This window comes from Cibotium barometz, chromosome 14, assembly GCF_041138505.1.
Source record: "Cibotium barometz isolate CiBa-2024 chromosome 14, ASM4113850v1, whole genome shotgun sequence".
NCBI classification, from domain to species: Eukaryota; Viridiplantae; Streptophyta; class Polypodiopsida; order Cyatheales; family Cibotiaceae; genus Cibotium; species Cibotium barometz.
In genome coordinates, this window is record NC_141059.1 from 4,314,701 (window position 1) to 4,336,338 (window position 21,638).

Consider the following 21,638-nt stretch of genomic DNA (forward strand, 5'->3'; position numbering starts at 1 on the left):
GCCTTGGCATGCGGGGAGAATCTGTCGAGATATTGGATTCCACCCAACTAGGTTTCGTTTGGTACCAACAAGAGTTGTCATGGCTCTTGCGCAAGCACTGGTAATCAACGCAAAACTATTATTGTCTAGGCCTTAGCAATGGATACTCGTGCTTGTATGGTTTCACTGGCAAATTGCACACCAAACCATGTCTCTCCGTGGTATCCAAACCAGGTCTCTTTGTAGAAGTAAGTGTAGGTGTCCACCAACTTGAGGAACTAGCGGAGGCTAGCCTTCAAGTTACCCTTGGGACTGTCCTTGGTGACCTATTAAAAGGTGCCCGTTCAAGCGAGTAAGATGGCAAAAAGCCTTATGGTAGAACAACCTCGGACTTATAGGACTTATAGTGAAACCATGTTAATAAGAACAATTACAACTCTTAACTCAACCACTTTCCACGTAACATCAACCTTCTTTTTTTATGAACCGACTATGCTATTTCCAACATTAGTAAATTCCTATTTTAAAGTATTTATTATTGCCACCATTAATAACGAGTATTCAAAAGTTTCTGAAAAAATCAAGATATTAAAACACAAAAAATTCCCCAACGTAGATCCCACGATTATAGAGCTTTGATTGAACCTAAAACCAACTCCTCATAATGTCCTGCATTAGAAAGGAACAAAAAAAAGGAGGGCTGCTCTATTCAATAGTTGAGCTTTTTAATAATTAACAAGAAAGCTTCACAACAAAAAAGTACACATGCAGGCGTCGTATACGCCTAGCTAAGGGCTATAGCAACTCGAGTTCTACATTCCTTTTTTTACGAACCGATCATGCTACTGCAACCATTAATAAATGCGTATTCCAAAATATATATTTACAAAAAATCAAAATTTTACAAATTATTAAAACATAAAAACTTCCCACGGTTAGATCCCAATAATATATTATTGACCAAACCAAGCTTTGATTACCAACTCCTCACAATGTCTTGTATTTGAAAAGAATCCAACAATTTTTTATTTTATTTTTTTAAAAGACGGAAAGGTAGTATAAACCAAACTAATAATTAATAGAAAAGCTTCACCACAGAAAATTACGCATGCACAAGAGAAATACACCTAGGGTTCATTAGCAACACAAACTCTAACTAGAGTTAGCAACTCGAGCTCTAACAATTTCGACTCTTACTCAACCACCTACCAAATAACGCGTTCAGATCCCAAGATTACTGTCCAAACCAAGCTTTGACTGAACCTAAACCCAAGTCCTCACACTGTCTTGCATTACAAGGAACCAAAAAAAGAAAGGGGAGGAAGGGAGGGGGTAGGGGTGGGGATGTGTTGCTGGTTCCATCTATAGTTCTATTAGTGCTTGATTAATTCAGACTCTAGACTTTAGGATAAAGGTCTACGACCCCTACTGGACCTCCAGTAACCTTTAAAAGCAAACTCGTCAGTACTAGGATATGAACTCAGGACTGCCTTCTATAAAGAAAGTTGCACTGAGTTCAGATTAGCACTCAAAATAGCCAGAGATAATACTCAGCAAACGGTGAGATACGGGTTTATGACACGGTACGTGCTTACAGCTTCTGCATCAAAACAACTCTTTAACTGATGCGTTTGGAGGCAACAATTCTTAAACCAAAAACCAGCAAGCTGCAGAACAGAAACCCCCCTATATTACAACTTTGGCTTTCAACTTCCAGCTCAACCATATAAAATGGGCTAAAGTAATCTGTATGGAAAAGAATGATACAATATGGTAGAATCTTTCTGCTAATATTAGATTCACCACCTAAACCATTCGATCTTGCAAGAAGCACCAGACATGTTTGATTTCAATAGTCCATTGTGTATAAACTCTTTTACCATGCCAACAATCAATCATCTTTGATGATATTGACAGGCTCACTGAACACATATTTCGGTATATCATACTTGGCGCCTGCAAAAATGAGGTAAGGGTTAATTGCTTACTCAGAGAGCCAGTTAAGGAAGAGGGACATGAAACTTTTTTGGTGTGAAAGAGGAAGCAGGATTGCTTCTGAGTGTGTGAGTTCCTGCTTCTGATCGTGTGAGTTCCTATTTATACCTCTTTCATCATAGCATATGGACATGTCTTCGGAGGTGACTATGATGCCTGCACTATCTATAATAGCCTGAGCGAGACTCAATTCTGCTTCCGCAGCTGCATGAAGCGCATCCCAGATTTCTAAAACAAAGCACACAAGGTAATAGCATCACCACCATTTTAGCACTACACCACAAATCATAAGGACACCTTAAAATAAAGCCTCGATTCAGCCAACAAACATCATAAAAGTTCCAGGGGGTAGATTGCAAAGGTGATTTGCTGGAGGAGTTTTCAATGAAGTCCTCAGCTGCCAAAGGATGGATTAAAGGTGGACACCATACACTTACCTTTATTTCCTCCATAATGGGGAGCTGTGTCCCAAAACTCATCCCGCATCTGCTTTAATTGTGCTTGAGTAATTGACTCAGTGTGTTTCCACGGCTTTGGTTTCTTCAACGTTTTTGCAGAACCTAGTACAAGATTTTAACTCCACTCCATTAAATCACCAAATGTGAGCCTTTCTGTCTAAAAAAGCTGAAACAATCACACCCCCCCCCCCAACACACCCAAAAAAAACTACTTTGATGCAAAGTTCTAGAACACCCAAATAAAGAACAGCAAAAAATGTCAAATACTCTAAAATTCCGACAAGAAAATAGCCCAAGCAAGTCTATGATACAAAAACCTCAACACAATTGTCTGCATGATAGAGCAGCACCTCAATAAGACCAAGAGGGGCATAGTTTGGTATCAAGGTATTCCCCAGCACACAGCAACAATGTTGCTCCTCTCCAAGTTCGACCCACAATGAGCAGGGAGAGTCCGGACCCTGCCCTTAGGCAAAATATGACCAAATGTCCATTGGCTTTGGCAAGTGGTGATTGAACCCGCTCAAGAATTCAATCACTTAACAACTCACCCACATGCAGTGGACAGAGAATACCACTTCTGTTCATAAAATAACCTGATGTGGCATACAGACAGATCTTCTGAGTTCGCATCTGCTTTTTTGTGATTGTGGACTGTCTACGACCTTGATGGTTACCCATTGATAGAACCCTCTTCCATAGTCCGTCAAACCAAGCCAAAGGCTGGTCAACACGAGCTTGACTGGTGTTACTCCCAAAACCCTCTCAAAACTTCAAAATAAGGATCTAATATAGCAGCAACCTCATGAAATCTCACTCACAAATGAGCTTGATGACACATCAATTTAAAGCTTTCAAAGAGCATCTCTAGATCCACTTTCCACTCCATGATTATCTCCATCAAATCTTCATAAATCACTCCATCAAATCTTCATAACAAGTGTCCATCGGTGAGGTAAAGAATCTCTCTTTTATGCTTCTCTCTACCTCTCTGTGTCATCATTGCACATGTGATTTAGCGTTAACCTTTATAGCTTAGCATTAATCATTAATCATCATTAATTACACTTCCACATCGTTAGCATGTTAGATTGGCATCAGAGTATCAGGCAGCACTTCTTTTTTTTTTACAAAAAAGAGACTTCTCGTAAGTATGAAAAGAACATACAATGTCATGTCTAGAAGCTGGAACAAAAAATCCTCATCCCAAAAATGTATGGTGATATAAACCAATCTGGGGCACAAAGGTGCCAAGAGAGTCGCGTGGGGGTCGATGAGAAAAAGATCCCTTGATCCCACTCCCTCATGAAAACAGTGCGCTTTGCTTGTGCAGATCTCGATGGTCCCTGTACACGAGCCCATGTGGCCATAAGAGTGAATAATATCTCCCCATATAGTACAAATGCACTAAGTGTCGTATATCTGAAATCTGCCAAGCTGTGATACACGCAATGATATCAATCCTCTGCAGAGGTCTATACTATGTATGAGGAATATCAAGTAGCATGCATCATTATGGTGGTGTCCAAATCCCTACCCTCAAAAAATATGTGGACCAGAATGCGTGAGCCACAAGCAATAGCACCCCGAGTAGCATAGCCTCAATCTGCTCATAAGCAAAGATACAGAGCCCCAAATCCTCCGAGCAACTCTACACCCCCATATGCAATGTTGTTGCATTGTCTCACAAGCTACCGGGCATCTAGGACAAGAGGGGTCTACACCAAAAATAGCCCTCTACAAATTAATGGGGAGGCCACCATGTAAGAGTAACCAAAGTAGTGAGAGATCTAGCTCCTCCTGTATGAGTGCCAAAATCTCTTTTGAATCAATGTAACGTCATAACTATCCCAATGAGGCCTAACTGTAGGAGTCCTCTCAATCTGCCCGAGTAAGAGGAGCCTCACATTACAGACAGTGTAGCTGAAAAAGGGTTGACTCTTCACTAGATTGGCTGCATCAATCCATTCCCACAAAATCCCAATGAAGATCTCATAGGACATCCACCATACAAACATAACCACCAAGACCCATGGGTCAATATATTAGGGGGAGGGTCAATATTCTACTGCTTCCTTGAGCAACTAACTACTCTCACTCGATGAATGGGAAGCACCTGGAATAATCTCCTACGTGTCACATTTCATCAATCTCCCGTGAGAAGTCACAGTAGCGCAGCCAAATCCAAGCACAACCTAGGCCATCAGGACGATCAAGCAATGTTGTGAGCCCAGCAGGGCGTGCAGTGACAAACTCAACCACATGTCCAAGAGATAAAGATATAAAAAGAGAGAGGGGAGAGAGAAAAGGGAATGGGGATCTTGCATAGTACACCACACTGAGCGGGGAACAAGTCCCGCCCCCTTTCAGGACTTTATTCAGGAACAATCCACGGGCACACTGGCCAAGATCAATATAATCAATGAATACAAAACAAACAGATATGACGATGTAGGATATCCATGTCGATGTCGATGTCGATGTCGATGTCAATGTCTAGACACGAGATTTTTTATGTCAAGCACACCACGGGGATGACCCACAAGTATCTCTCACCGGACTAGTATGAGATCCAATATCCAATATCCAAATCCAAGTTCAAGTCCATATCCAAGTCAAAATCCAAGTCCAAATCCAGATCCAAGTCCAGATCCAAATCAAATCCAAGTCCAGAACCAAAACCAGGTCAAAATCAAGTCCAAGTCCAGATCCATGTCCAAGTTCCATGTTTATGTTCATGTCCAAGTTCCATGCCCAAGTCCAAGTTCAAGCTTTCATGTCCAAGCTTCAAGTCCAAGCTCCATATCCAAGTTCCATGCCTAAGCTCCATATCCAAGTTCCATGCCCAAGCTTCAAGTCCAAGCTCCTTTCACCAAAAGAAAGAAGGTGGTGTTTCTTCATAGGGTGACAGCCCTCCAAACAGGGCAGCTGAAAAGGTGCTACTAGAGGTGGCAGGCGCGAGAGCCAACAAGCGACAATGGAGGAGCAAACAGGGCGAAAAACACCGGCGAACATGCGGCTCAAATCACCGGCAAAAGGCGGCTCTGGGGTGGTGGCACCGCTAGTGGCTCAACTAGTGGAGGTGGCGGTGGCGGCAGGCGACTCAGCCGGTGGCGGTGGCGGTGGCGGTAACGGCAGGCAGCTCAGCCGGTGGCGGTGGCTATGAAGCGGAGCAGGGTGGCACAAAGAGGTGGAGAGGAAGATGATGATAATGGCAACGAAGCTCCTCATTCTCCACAAGGAAAATTCTCCAAGATGGCTCTCCACAAGTGATGATGTAGAGGGAAGGAAAAGATGATAACAAGGTTCTTGCTCTCCCCAAGGTGGTTCTCCAAGAGTTCTTCTTCTGATCACTTTGGGTGATTCTTCTTCCGTGCCAGTGCATGGGCATGACACCATCCCCATCTTCCGCTTCTCCGAGGACAAGAGGTACTTCTCTAACATTCTATACATTCCAAATTTGGCATTTAACCTTTGTCAGTGAGTGCTCTTACAGCTCAGGGTACGTAGGTGATCTTCTCTCGTTATGAGATTACCATTCGTGATAAGGAGACCGATAGCATCTTGGCTCAGGGAGTCCAAGATAGTGGTCTGTACAAGTTGACCGCTTTGCTTTCTTCTAGTTCTTCTTCTGCTCTTTGGCATGCTCGGTTTGGCCATTTGAGCTATCAGCTACTTCCACGAGCTTCGAAGGATGGGTTGGTTGAGGATTTACCGACCATCAAGGCTCCATCTTTTGCTTGTTCCTCTTGTTTAAAAGGAAAGCAACACCGAGCTACCTTTCCGAAGGAGGCGACACACAGATCTTCGACATCACTTGCTCTTGTTCATGCAGACTTATGTGGTCCGCATCTTTGAGTAAAGCGTTGTACATGCTCGTGAGATGTCATGTATCCAGCCTGGAGAAGGTATGAAAAACCCCATAACCAACCAAGATCAAACCTTGTATATATAACCAATCCTGGGAGAAGCAAGTTGCTCCTCACTGAAACCCTCAAAAGAAATAGAGTCAATCTGCTCCAACTCTGTACCAAGAGTAGCCAAATGCTGTATAAAAGCATCCTTTGAAAAGGTCGGCATCGCAAGATGTAAAGACTCTGTAGAAAAGATGGGGTCCATATGCTCAAACTCCATACCATGAGTTGCCCAATGCTGTACATAAGTACACACCACTCAGGTGGGCATCGCAAAATGAAAGAACTCCACATCCCCCTCTGAAAACTGATGTCGTCGGACTGGTACAAGTCCAACCTGATTCTGATCCAAATCCAAAAAACTCTGGAAGTACCACTGTGCCCCAGGCACGATTAGCAACCACAGATCCAAAGCATCCCATTGGGTCCAAAAAACCTTTCTCCAAAACAACAAACCTACAGAACTAGTAGGGGGAGGGGCATCCTCAGAAGCATCACAAAGAGAGGCAAAGGTAGACTCCTCACAATGAGGAAGGGAAGCATGAATATAAACTGCAGTGGTAACAAAGTCCTCAAAAGCATCACTGAGAGCAGAAGACTGTTCCATAAGTAGAATCAGATCCCAAGAATCAGCAACAAATAAATGATCCATGTGAGAGGATCACACCTCAAGGGAAAAACACCCTCCTTGTTCTGCAAACACTGCAAAGAACACAGGCTCGGACAAAATAAACTCTGCTCAAGATCTCTAAAAAGATCATTGCCCTCCTCCAAAATCTGTAAACTCCTGTCACAGAAGAAAGTCTCCACAGAAACAAAACAGCTCCCAAAACTGATCCTCAAGGGAAGTAGCTGGAGATAGGCCCCCTCTGAGTGTAGAAAACTCTTGTGGGAAGCAAACCGTAGCCAAAACACTGCTATCCAGCAAAAAAAAGCACTCCACCACCAATAGAAGACAAGGAACATGAAGAAACCGGGAAACCGTGTAGGCCAGGAACAAAACACGGGTATAGATGCTCCAAAATCAACAAAACGCTGACTGAAATTAGAAATTCAGTATCCTCCTCAAGTACCAAACTGCCTCCAAAGCCACAATCCAAACAAGAAACCCCCGCTGCAAGTGATCTATGTCCACCACTAGAGAAGAAAACGCAGCCAAACAAGGGCTACAAACCTGAAAATTCAGGTCAACCAGTGTCCACACCTCCTATGAGGAAAAATGCTGAAGAAGAGGTACCTTCGGGTCCAACAGATGAAGCCTAAGTGAAGGTAGAGCTACCAGCAAGATGAGTTCAAAAAAACGTAGCAACCATAGCTGCAAATCTGAAAACGCAGAGGTAAAAGGGACAGTAGAAAGGGCTGAATCTGGAAACGCAGAAGAAATAGGTACACCCAAGCCTCAGATCAGCAAATCAGCATCAGAAACCTGTAGAAGAGAAAAAACGCAGCAAATATGTTGTTGCTGGCCTGTACAAAATAGGCGACCAGCACTACAGGGGGGGGTATGAATGCTGAGAACTGCTGCAAACTGATGTAGACAGCTGCCTGTAGAAAAACGCAGCAAACTATGTGCTGCTGCCCTGAAAACAGTGCAAAAAACAGGTGTTCTCAGAGGTCAAACTGATGAAGGAGGACCACGGGCTGCTGAGAAGAAACTCCTAGAAGAGGCAGGCGGCCGGCAACACTTCTGAGAAAAAAAAACGCAGATCTGTCCACCTTGCTGAAAACACAAAGGGAGAGGAGGGAGCATCCAACACTGAAGATCACCGGCGCTCTAATACCATGATAGAATGTGCAGCGGAAGAAGGGAAAGTGGAAACAAAGGAGAGAGAGAGAGAGAGAGAGAGAGAGAGAGAGGAAACACAGGTGAGAACCTGCTCTCAATATCATCACCAAAAGGAATACATGTCCCGAGCAAGAGGTTGAGAAAACCTCGTATGTGAGGGACTGCAGCAAACAATGCTAAGCAAGCAGTGAGAAATGAGGGAGGCAAGCCAGCTATATATATGCCCATGAGAAGGCAGCCGACTGGTGATAAAAAACCTCCACGACTGGGAAAATACCCAAGACTCCATAATATGGGAAAAAATGTGGGAAAATATATGTGAGGGGTGACCAGCCCCTCTGACTAACATGGCAGCCCTAGAGGCTAAAATAGGACACCAAACAGGAAGCCAGCAAGAAGGAAATGATGTCTAACATGTCTTTCCCTCAGCCTCACCCTCCTACTCATCATCAAAATACCACGGGTGGCACTGAATTCAAAGAGGATAGAAGCTGAACGGCTAATGGCAGAGGTGTGGATAATGATACTATAGTTGCTACTTTGGAAGTCGATGCCTTAGCAGACTTTTCAACCTAGAACTTAGTGCAATCTTTCTTCTCGTGTCCCATAGTGTGACAGAAGAAACAACCGTTCTCTGTCCTATACTGTGTCTATTCATCTGGCTGGAGATAACATCTAGTGATGCCCTCCTTAGCTTTCTCCTCAGGTGTCTTCTTGATTGACCCGAAGAATTTTTCTTTTGGTCCTTGTTGTTCTGAGACCCCTTACCCTGGGTGGATGATTGCTGGGTGGATGTGTCAAATCCCCATAGGATCTCCTTGTAGAACGCTCCTGGGACAAGACTCAAAACTTGCAAACAAACCAAACAAACATAAAGGGGATGCAGGCCTAACTCACCTCCCAACCTTGACAGTCGTGGGCAAGCCCACAAGTCTTGGTTGTCCCCACCGAGCCACGAGCTGAGCTAACTAGATGGACGTACCGACCAATCTCTACCTCATGACGTCCCATACCGCCACGAAGCTACCCTCGCAGGCCTCGAGATTGTTGTCGGCCTCGGCTGCATAAAGCAAGTGCACGTCTGCACTAGATCCAGGCTCCTGACCATAGAGCTCTCACAAAGACATGCGAGACTCTATGAACTAATGACTAACCTTGGCCACCCTTTTATAGGCTCTTAACCCGTCATCGGGCGTCCACACGGGCGCCCGCCCGTCCATACTTAGATGTCCGCCCGTTAGTCTATCCCTAACTCAGCTCGCCAATCAGCCTGCCTAGCTCCAAGCTTCCCCAAATCTCGAAGCTAGTCTTGTGTGCGTGTAGCACACGGTAGATACACACTGTGCATATAATATACTCCCCTTCCTCTAACAGCTCACTCTTGAGCTCACTAAAAAGCTAGGGTAATCTCTCTGAAGAGTAGTCAATGTCTCCCATGTAGCGTCCTTCTCAACACGATCCTTCCACTTGATCTTGTATTCCGTGATAAGCGTATTATGCAATCTTCTTTCACGAAATCCAAGAATCTTTTCAGGTTCGTGTGGAACAAATGTCATGTCCTCGACATCTATGATTTCTTGAGGAGTAACTAATTGGTCTATTCCACCCAGTACTTCCTTAAGTCTACTGACATGAAATACAAGATGAACTTTCACATGAGAAGGCAAATCCAATTCATATGCGACTGAACCAATCTTTTCATGTTCGTATGGAACAAATGTCATATCCTCGACATCTATGATTTCTTGAGGAGTAACTAACTGGTCTATTCCACCCAGTACTTCCTTAAGTCTACTGACATGAAATACAAGATAAACTCACATGAGAAGGCAAATCCAATTCATATGCGACTGAACCAATCCGTCGTGTAATACGAAATGGTCCACAGTATCTAGGGGATAATTTCGGAGACCAATCTGTCCGTAAAGTCTCGGAATCTTTGGGAACTCACAAATACACCGTCGTTCTTCAAAGAACTCTCTGGGTGAACGATGTCTTACGCACTTCTAATAGATTCTTTCGCAACTTGTAACATTTCTTGCATATCTTGCAAAAAATTACGTGCTACATCATGCTGAAGTCCTGAGAATCCCATTGTAACAGGTGATCGAGGTTGAAAACCATATATAAGCATAAAAGGACTAAAACCTGTACTCGTATGCTTAGTACTATTATATGCAAATTGTAACACTCAATTTCTGCACAAGTTTGTAATTAACAAAGTTGTGTGAGCTGCCAAGGTCTAGAAGAATGTGGATTCCATGAATAGTGTCGCAAATGCACTTAGTCGAATTAGAGAGGTGAATACTTTGTCGTTCACCGAGATTTCTACTTACTTATTTAGTTATTTAAGTCATTGAGAGGACTTTGCAAGATTGTTAGTTATTTTGGTCCATTTTGGCAGAAGATCCAAGACAGGAGCTCGTTGATGATTGACCAAGACTCCATTGACTGAGCAGCCTACCATTCAGGCTGCAGGAGGTGAATACTTTGTCATTCACCGAGATTTCTACTGACTTATTTAAGTCATTGAGAGGACTTTGCAGGATTGTTAGTTATTTTGGTCCATTTTGGCACAAGATCCAAGACGGGAGCTCGTTGATTGACCAAGACTCCATTGACTAAGCAACCTACCATTCAGGCTGCAGGAGGTCAATGGATGATTCGGAATGGTTTACTGTTCCATAATGACAAAATTTGTGTACCACAGATCCCAGACATTAGGTCCAAGATTCTTAAGGAGTGTCACAACGCCCTTCTGCTGGACACCCTGGGGTACACAAGACATTATCGTTAGTGAAACACACTTTTTATTGGCCAAAGATGAAAGGGTATGTAGAAGATTATGTTCTCAAGTGTCAAGTTTGTCAAGCAAATAAAGTTGAACGCTTTCGACAGGCTGGGTTGTTGCATCCTTTGCAAATCCCAGGTAATAAATGGAAAAGTATTTCCATGGATTTTATTACCGGATTACCAAGAACAAGTCAAGGCCATGATTCTATTTGGGTTGTGGTAGATCGCTTGACAAAAATGGCTAGATTTTTACCGACACGGAAGACCATTACAGCTACGCAATTAGCAAGACAGTTCATTGAGCAATTATTTAGACTGTACGGGTTACCGCAGGACATAGTCAGTGAGATAGGGACTCTAAGTTTACAAGTGATTTTTGGAAACTTGTTTTTGACAAGTTGGAAACAACTTTGAATTTGAGTTCCTCATATCATCCTCAATCTGATGGCCAAACTGAAAGAGTGAATTAGATTTTGGAGGATATGCTTCGAGCATATGTATCCAAAAGACAGAATTCATGGGAGGATTATCTTCCTATGATAGAATTTGCATGTAACAATACAAAGCATACGAGTACAGGTTTTAGTCCTTTCATGCTTATGTATGGTTTTCAACCTAGATCGCCTGTTACAGTGGGATTTTCAGGACTTCAGCATAATGCAGCACGTAATTTTTTGCAAGATATGCAAGAAATGTTACAAGTTGCGAAAGAATATATTAGAAGTCCTCAAGATAGAGACAGATTTTATTCTAATAGACATCCTTCACCCAAAGAGTTCTCTGAAGGAACGATGGTGTATTTGCGAGTTCCCAAAGATTCCAAGACTTTACGGACAGGTCGATCTCCAAAATTATCCCCTAGATACTGTGGACCATTTCGTATTACACGACGGATTGGTTCAGTAGCATATGAATTGGATTTGTCTTCTCATGTGAAAGTTCATCCTGTATTTCATGTCAGTAGACTTAAGGAAGTACTGGGTGGAATAGACCAAGTTAGTTACTCCTCAAGAAATCATAGATGTCGAGGACATGACATTTGTTCCACACGAACCTAAAAAGATTCTTGGATTTCGTGAAAGAAGATTGCATAATACACTTATCACGGAATACAAGATCAAGTGGAAGGATCATGTTGACGAGGACGCTACATGGGAGACATTGACTACTCTTCAGAGAGATTACCCTGGCTTTTTAGTAAGCTCAGGAATGAGCTCTTAGAGGAAGGGGAGTATGTCATGTGCACTGTGTGTATCTACCGTGTGCTACATGCACACAAGACTAGCTTCGAGGTTTGGGGAAGCTTGGAGCTAGGCAGGCTAATTGGCGAGCTGAGTTAGGGATAGACTAACGGGCGGGCACCCAAGTATGGACGGGCGGGCGCCCAAGTGTGGACGCTCGATGACCGACCAAGAGCCTATAAAAGGGTGGCCAAGGTTAGTCATTAGTATATAGAGTCTCACGTGTCTTTGTGAGAGCTCTATGGTCAAGAGCCTGGATCTAGTGCAAACGTGCACGTGCTTTATGCAGTCGAGGCCGGCAGCAGTCTCGAGGCCCGCGAGGGTAGCTTCGTGGCGGTATGGGACGTCACGAGGTAGAGATTGGTCGATACGTCCATCTAGTTAGCTCAGCTCGTGGCTCGGTGGGGACAGCCAAGACTTGTGGGCTTGCCCACAGCTGTCAAGGTTGGGAGGTGAGTCAGGCTTGCACCCCCTTCACGTTTGTTTGGTTTGTTTGCAAGTTTCGAGTCTTGTACCAGGAGCGTTCTATGAGGAGATCCTATGGGGATTTAACAGTTGTATCAGAGCTGCCAAAGTATCCATACCCGAAAGAGTAGATAGGGTAGTGGTCAACAAAGAGATGGAGTTCTATAAAGCCTGCATCTGCACGGCGATTTGTGCTTGACGTTCCGAGGAAGAAGCTTCCAAAGCAACTTTAAACTCTTGGAAATCTGATTTTGAAACAAAATCGTCGAAAAGATCACCGTCGGTGGCTTCCGTAGCCGGTGGGCCTTCGCGTTCAAGAATGGGCTCCAACTCGGATTCTTGGGTCGACAACTTGAAGAGGACAAGAGGAGAGAAAATATTTATCTTGCATGAGGAAGGCATCCAGAAAAAGACAGATTAGAACCAGAAGCTGGAGCAAGGAGAGCAGATAAGGTAAATGATTGGACTTGGAGCCAGGAAAAGGAAGGATGCGCTGTCGGCTGAAGCTGAACCAGGAAAAAGGGACTGTCGGCTGCTTACAGAAAGTGGGCGGCTGGCCAACCAGAGGCGGCTGGACCAACCAGAGGGCAGCGTTGGAATTTATGGATTAAAGGGGGGCAAGACTGCTGGCCGACCAGCAGTCGGCCAGTTCCCCCAAGCATGCCAAAGACCTATAAATAGGCCGGAATGCTCCTTGTTAGAACCATTCAATCCCCTAGGGATTGGGTCAGTAGGAGTCCCATAGGGGGACAGAATTTTGGGTGTTATCACCTTTTCTTCAAGGCAGCCTAGGGCTGCAGACAAGTACCTTTTTGTACTATAGTAATATACTGAATTTCCAGCATATCTCTCTCTCTCTACTCTCTCTCTATATCTACGTTTTGCATCAGTATGTTCCAGTAGTGTTTAGGGCTGAAAGAAGAATCCCAGAGCTTCCGCGTGTTACATTGGTATCAGAGCATCAGGCTCAGCAAAGCTAAACACTGATTCAGTCCCATATGATGGTGTGCAGGTCCAAGGTACAGGAAAGTACACGGATACGAAGCCCAAGGCAAGGAACACGGAATCGGGAAGAGCTCCCTGGAGGTTTGTTGGTGGTGTTCCACAAAGCCAAAGGGGATGGCAGTCCTGTGAGCCAGATAGGTTCTCGGGCAACGGTCCCAAGGAAGGTTTATCCTCCAAGGGTGATGTGAGAGTGCCAGACTCATTTCTCAGGAATGAAGACCAAGACAATGTTCAGAGTCAGGGCAGGAAAGGATTGTGGACTAGATGGAACAGATGCATAGATCTTAGTCTGAGACACAGTGGTTTGGAGAACAGGCCGGGATTTCAGAGAAAAGGGTTGTCAAGGATGGATGGATGACAGAGGGACTTCGGGAAAAGATTTGGGATGATGACAGTCATCCAAGAGCAGGTTGGAATCCCGCCATCAAGTTTAGCAGAGGGGGATGTCATGTGCATGATCAATGCCATGTACCTTCTCAGGGCTAGTCCAGAGGAAGGCATCCAGAAAAAGACAGATTAGAACCAGAAGCTGGAGCAAGGAGAGCAGATAAGGTAAATCATTGGACTTGGAGCCAGGAAAAGGAAGGATGCGCTGTCGGCTGAAGCTGAACCAGGAAAAAGGGACTGTCGACTACTTACAGAAGGTGGGCGGCTGGCCAACCAGAGGGCAGCGTTGGAATTTATGGATTAAAGGGGGGCAAGACTGCTGGCTGACCAGCAGTCGGCCAGTTCCCCCAAGCATGCCAAAGACATATAAATAGGCCGGAATGCTCCTTGTTAGAACCATTCAATCCCCTAGGGATTGGGTCAGTAGGAGTCCCATAGGGGCACAGAATTTTGGGTGTTATCACCTTTTCTTCAAGGCAGCCTAGGGCTGCAGACAAGTACCTTTTTGTACTATAGTGATATACTGAATTTCCAGCATATCTCTCTCTCTCTCTACTCTCTCTCTCTATATCTGCATTTTGCATCAGTATGTTGCCAGTAGTGTTTAGGGCTGAAAGAAGAATCCCAGAGCTTCCACGTGTTACACCCGCTTATGGGGAATTTATAGGCTTCCCCAAAAGCTTGCTTAGCTTTTGCTTTTGTGTTTTTTTTTTGTAAAAATATATATATATTCTGCTTTTCTTAAAAAAACACTTAGAAAGCAAAACTTGGATTTTTAAAACCCCTTTCACTTAAGTGTGGGTTTTAAAAAAAACTATAGGCGCATATAAAAAAAAGAAAGCAAAGGTGATTTTTTTTTAACAAAAGTAAAAAAAAAAAAAACCCCGTCGATTGCTTTTTGCTATTTTCTGTGCCGTCTTCATGCCACGCAATCGCCTGCTTACGTACGCCTACATAAGCTGTCGCCTGCAAGTGTGTACCTGGCCGCCTGCGAGTACAGATGGTTGACTACCCCTGGCTGCACATACAGCCCACATGCGCAAGCCTGCAAATACAAATGACCACTTGCCTGCCCGCCCGCCCACATGCGCCAGCCTGTGTGTACCAGCCCACTTATGTCTTACGACTGGTGTCTTCACACATATAGGCTGTGCAGTCTTCAGGCGATACAGCCTTTAGAGCAAAGAACCGGCGCTACTTTCTCTCTCTCTCTCTCTCTCTCTCTCTCTCTCATACAAACAACAGCCGACTGGCTTTTTCTTCTTCCTCTCTCTTAAACTGTTCACATAGTTGCAAAAAACACATCCAGCATTCTTCTTTGCAAAGCAAACAACCCATACTAGACCACAACCTCCATCACAGGTTCCTACGATGCAAAAGCAACGTGCTAAACTTGAAAAAACAACAGTATACACAGCAAAACAGCAAGCTTCTCGAACTCATACCTTTTCTTGGACCTCATCTTCTCTACCTACCGACTTGCTCGTTCTCGAACCTTGCTCTGATACCACTGTCAAGTCCCCATAGGATCTCCTCGTAGAACGCTCTTAGTACAAGACTCGAAACCTGCAAACAAACCAAACAAACATAAAGGGGGTGCAGGCTTGACTCACCTCCCAACCTTGACAGCCGTGGGCGAGCCCACAAGTCTTGGCTGTCCCCATCGAGCCATGAGCTGAGCTAACTAGATGGACGTACCGACCAATCTCTACCTCGTGACGTCCCATACTGCCACGAAGCATAAAGCAGGTGTACATCTGTACTAGATCCACGCTCCTGACCATAGAGCTCTCACAAAGACACGCGAGACTCTTTGAACTAATGACTAACCTTAGCCACCCTTTTATAGGCTCTTGGCCAATCATCGGGCGTCCACACTTGGGCGCCCGCCCGTCCATACTTGGGTGCCTACTCGCTAGTCTATCCCTAACTCAGCTCGCCAATCAGCCTGCCTAGCTCCAAGCTTCCCCAAACCTCGAAGCTAGTCTTGTGTGCGTGTAGCACACGGTAGATAAACACTATGCACATGACAGGATGACTATTGTTGGGGCTTTGGGGTAGACTGTACCTGCTTGGGCTTACCTCCATTCAGCATCAACTCCTGATTCTGAGCAAGGGTCAATGCCCGTGCGTAAGCCTAAGGCTCAAAATTTCTCACTGGGTACCTAATGGTAGTGTCTAAACCTCGAAAACATTGCTTGAGCTTATCTTCTTCTGATATGCCCAACTGCTGGGCCATTGTAATGACCTTGTTTGAATAGGTCAAAACAAGGGAACCACCCTAAGTGAGTTTGTAAAACTCATCCTCAAGATTGGTCATGTATTGTGGTGGAAGAAAACGGGCTTTGACGTCAACCACGAAGGTGTTCCAATGAAAACGGAATTGGCCTGTGATGGGGTCTATGCGAAGTTGTGACTGATGTTGCCACCAAGTAACGGCTTCCCTAGTGAATTGGGATGTTGCCACATGGACTTTGTCTTGTGGATCTGTGATTTTAGCTAAAGAAAAATGTGCTTCAAATTGATGAATAAATTGAGTAACTCTAGCATGATCACACTTACCATCATACTTACTAAAAATTTGGAGAGGTTTGTATGACAGTGGTGGTAGGAGCGGTGGAGGACGAGGAATTCGGAGCCTATTGAGGGAGAGCCGCCAAAATTTGTGCCATCGTTTTGTTGATTCTGGATTTGCACAGTCTCCCAGTCAAGTCTTTGCTGGAACTCTCGGTCGGCTTTCTCTCTGCAGCGTTGGTCTTTCTCACATCTGTGTGCGGCTTCCCTATCCCGTTGTTCCTTCGCACGTCTCAATTCTTTTTCTTCATTTGCTTTTCTTTTTGCTTCTTCATCTTTTCTTCTTTGTCCTTCACATCGGTCTTCATCTTTTCGTCTTTGTTTCTCCATATGTAGAAGGACCTATGCCAAAATCTAAGATGCCTTCTTTGGGCTTCTCTTTTTTGGCGACAAGCTACATCTTCAGAGAATTTATGTGCTCCATCATTATTCTCAGGAGCTCTTTTGTGCTTGGCAGAAGCGATTTTTCTGTTTGGAAGCTTTGTGCCTCCATCCCTTCTTGCTAGCTTTCTTCTTGATGTGATGTCTCTCCCGACGTGGTGGAGGCCTGGGTTTCTTTTCAAGACCGCAGTTTAACCATCCACCAGATGCTCTCACCTCTTTAGGTAGCCGAGTTGGACTACCAACCTGATGCTCTGATACCAATGTTACACGCACTGAGCTTGATCGTGATAACGCACAAGAAGGCCTTCTTTATACCTTTATGTGGTGAGAATCTTTAGCATCAACTTTAGAGAGTAGAGAGAGAGAAGAGAATGAGAATGTAGAAGACGACATAGTATTGGGTCCCAATACCCACTGAAGGGCCCCCCCGCAAGCAAGAGTATTTGCTTATATTATTCTTTGGAGAAATGATGTGCAAAGCTGAGTACAAGTGATATAAATGCCCAACACAAGGATGAGGAGGACCGTACGACGATTGAGTATCCACCTAGTCCAAGGCTCTACTGAAGACTCTCCTTGGTGTCAAAACCCCATAGGATCTCCCCGTAGAACGCTCCTGGCATGAGACTCGAAACCTGCAAACAAACAAACAAACAAGAAGGGGGGTGCAGGCCTGACTCACCACCCAACCATGACAGCCGTGGGCAAGCCCACAGACTTGGCTGTCCCCACCAAGCCACAAGCTGAGCTGACTAGGTTGATGTACCGACCAATCTCTACCTCGCGACGTCCCATACCGCCACGAAGCTACCCTCGCGGGCCTCGAGACTGCTGTCGGCCTCGGCTGCGTAAAGCTGGTGCACGTCTGCACTAGATCCAGGCTCCAGACCATAGAGCTCTCACAAATCACGCGAGACTCTATATGACTATTGACTAACCTTGGCCACCCTTTTATAGGCTCTTGGCCGGTCATCGGGCATCCACACTTGGGCGCCCGCCCGTCCATACTTGGGTGCCCTCCCGTTAGTCTTTCCCTAACTCAACTCGCCAATCAGCCTACCTAGCTCCAAGCTTCCCCAAACCTCGAAGCTAGTCTTGTGTGCGTGTAGCACACTGTAGATACTCACTGTGCACATGACACTTGGCCGCTGATGCAAGTCTAGATAGCTGTAGGACTGCACATATGCTAGCTGAGTGTGAAGAGGAGCTTCCTTCCTTAGCTTGGAGTTGACTAGATGCTGCAAACTGTATGTCCTTTGCTGAATACCTGAATATGGGATGTGGAACTGAGGTCATGATTTTATACCACCTCCTGGCTGCAATCGACTGCCTATAGAGGGTTGTCGGCTGATGACCCACGACTAACTTCTATGATCAGTTGGCTGCTGTGTAAAGCCCGTGACTGGTAACCATGCCCGATCGGCTACTGCAATGCCTGGTCGGGTGCAATAACTGCCTACTGGCTGCTATGTGAAGCCCACAACTGGCAACCATGTCCAGTCGACTGCTGTGGGGCTGGTCGGGTAGTACTAGCAAACTGGACCCCAAGCCTCATGGGCTGGCCAACTGAATGGAAAAGGGCCTTGGATGCCCCATGCAAGTCTAGCCCATGTTGGACTGCCTTGGGGCTGTCCCCCTTCTATGTGCAATGAGACCTAAAATGCCTACATGCAACTACTACTATGGCTAACAACTATATGCTTCTAAAAGATGCTTTCTCAAAGTGGGTTAAGAGGACTGACCTCTAAAGCTCAGAGACTGACCTACGTAGCTCGTGCCTGACTGTCCCTGGACTAAGGGCTCACAATGGGGTCACGACGTACGACAAATCTACTTCTATACAAATGCTGCATTGATGATCATGCCAATGTGTCACTGTGTACCCCAGGTTGTCATTTATCAGATACCACAAACTATCTTGGATATACGTGGCATAGCTCTTCCATAAAACCTTTCTTTGATATTATTGGCATGGATTGACCAACTTGAGTTCTATTGAAGGTGGTAAAGACAAAAAAGAAAAACCTAAATTCTCCAAGCTTCCATCTGATGGCATTTCCACATTGGTGGCATTACCACCTTGCACAAGGGTTGGCCCATGGTGGTTCGTGTCCACAATGCGAATACTGTAGCTTTTGGGAGCACTTGTCACAAAGTTAAGTTCTAGAGTTCACCCATCTGGTGCATGTAAAATCTCAGCAACAACTCTAATCAAAACAAATATCCAGATCATCCTCTAGTTGATATTAACAACAGCACAGCAGATGCAGGTTGACCCAATACCAAGACCAGTACTAAAGCGCGTGCTAAAATTAGTGCTAAAACCAATACTAGATCACATACCACATGTAAAACAATATGACAACTGAGGTAGATACAAATGTTTTAGAGACATCTTTAGCAAGCATTCCTGATTCAAGATAAGAAAGACGAATCTTCACATGGATCATTGCCTCCCATTACATGCATGTAGACAAAATGAGGTAGGGCTAGATAGGTAGATGAAAAGACCCCATGTGCAGCAAGGAAAGGTAGATGGCCACAAAGTGAGGGATAGTTTCACACATGATCACAAGAAACGTTTCGAGGTTTTTGAAGTTTTGCCTAGAAACATTTTATTCCAAAATTTAAAAACTGATAGGTTTCAAAAAATCAAAATATTAGTTATTTTTTAACATATTTAGAGACCATTATACATATATTAATGATCAAAAAACACAATGATTCATGAATTTGAAAGCTCAAAACATAGAAGCTTCTAAGCCTAAACTCCTAGAGTTTAACATACAAAGTCTCGAGAGTCAATGGTAAATTTTGAGGAACATGAACCAAAAAATCATTTCTGATAATCAAGATGCCAAAAACATTAAACTTAAAAGTTTGACCTTCTACCTTCAAATCTCAAAAAAATATCAAAGAAGAATGGTCACTAGTGGTAGCTGTATAATACATGATGCATATATTTTGAAGAGAGCCAAGGGGGGAGCAAGCAAGGAGCAAGGAAGGGGAAAGGAGAGAGCAAAGGGGATGAGCAATGCGAAACCTTTTCACAGGCTTTTCGAAATGTTTCGCCTTAGAAACCTTTCGAAAAAAATCATAGGCTCAAAACGAGTTTTTTTGTTTATATGGTTTCACTTGCCTACCTTAGAATGGGATGTTACCGTCCTTAGGGCACCATGCATACACTAAAGGATGGCTACAAAGTGGGGGGTAGTTTCACACGTGTTACACCCCTTAGAATGGGATGTTACCACCCTAAGGCATCACTCATTAGATACAACAGCAGGGACAGGAGACAGACAACTAAAGAGCCATCAAGCAGATGTGAGAATTGCCAGATCAAGCTCAAATTGCACCTTAAAAATCAGCTGACTATAAAGCTAGAATGCTTAATCCACCATCCCAAGCTCTTGGGAAGAGCAGACACATATCCACAGATGCCACATCCCAAAAATGTCTAATAAAGAAAATTTTAGAGAAATAAATTCAAATACAGAAAGAAGTCAGTTATAGATAAGATCAGTTGCCTATCAGTACATAACGCTGTCCTGCAGACGTCATTGACGAAAGCTTCATTGATCTAAATCACAAGGATGACTAGCCTACCACACACACAGGATAAGAAGCTTGAAAGGATGCCCCTACAAGTTTGTGAAGGGTCTGATCCTCGCATTCTCAAGATCACGGGAGCATGGGAGCAAGCCTTCGTGGTCATGCAAAGGGACAAGATCTCCGTGCCCAAGTTCTTGCCATGTGAGGCTTGGAGGGTGTCAGCAGCCAGTCTTTTTGTCTCACCCTCGCGAGCGACATAAGGGAAATCCTTTGGACAAGGGGATCCCCTGTCCATAGCCTGCCACAACGACCGAAAGATCTGCGTACCAAGAAGCCCAAAAACCTATTCAAAGGAATACTGTATCCGTGTCCTAGCAGGAACCATGAAGAAAGTGGATGAACTGCACACGAATGGGAAATAATTTGGGGAGACAGAGAGGCCATGGTGCTCTGCAGTTGCTTGAAGTCTGAGATGACAATAGGTATGCACTTGAAATAGGCGGGAAAGAGGAAAACAAAGCGACGAGAGGAGTTCTTTTAACCTTCAGCAGCTTTCTCGATTGAACCAGCGCACCCCATCGCTCGCAGCACTTTGAATTCGCCCTCTCTCGTTCACATGCTGCTAGCTATGTTGAGCGCCTTCGAAATGAAGCAACGCTTGTTGTGTTCGATCCCTTCCTTGTCAACTACTTGGCCTTTTCAATACAAATGAACAAAAAAACCATAGTTTATGCCACAGGTCTGATGTAGGGAAATCAAACTCCCATGACCACCTACCCCATATCAAGCCACTTCATTAACGTGCCAACAACTGCCCAATCATTTGGGCATGTCCATGATGTCAACCCCCATTTTCATTCATTTATATAGTATGTGCTTCTAGGGGGATACACATCTGAATTTAGATTGTGGACCCGATTTTTCCACGAGCGAGCAGATGGACTCTAGGGAGACGGCCTTCCCTGTCTCGGGCCACCATACTCAACGACAAGTTGAGGGTGCCCTAGGTAGGATAGTCTAAAATATGCCCCTCCACACACACACACACACAAGCCACCCAAAAAAAAACACACAAAACAAGCCGACAAGATGCACAAACGGTAAA

At 44.6% G+C, this 21,638-nt stretch overlaps 1 protein-coding gene across 1 annotated transcript; it reads right to left on the reverse strand.

The window, feature by feature from the left end:
* Positions 1-1,651: 1,651 nt before the first annotated feature.
* Positions 1,652-21,287, reverse strand: LOC147631580 (uncharacterized). Its single transcript, XM_086808097.1, has 4 exons — positions 21,076-21,287; positions 2,412-2,534; positions 2,083-2,202; positions 1,652-1,935 (listed from the first exon to the last, which is right to left on the reverse strand). Exons 1-4 carry the CDS (start codon positions 21,110-21,112, stop codon positions 1,871-1,873), a joined length of 345 nt encoding a protein of 114 aa, XP_086664223.1. The 5' UTR covers positions 21,113-21,287; the 3' UTR covers positions 1,652-1,870.
* Positions 21,288-21,638: the final 351 nt, after the last annotated feature.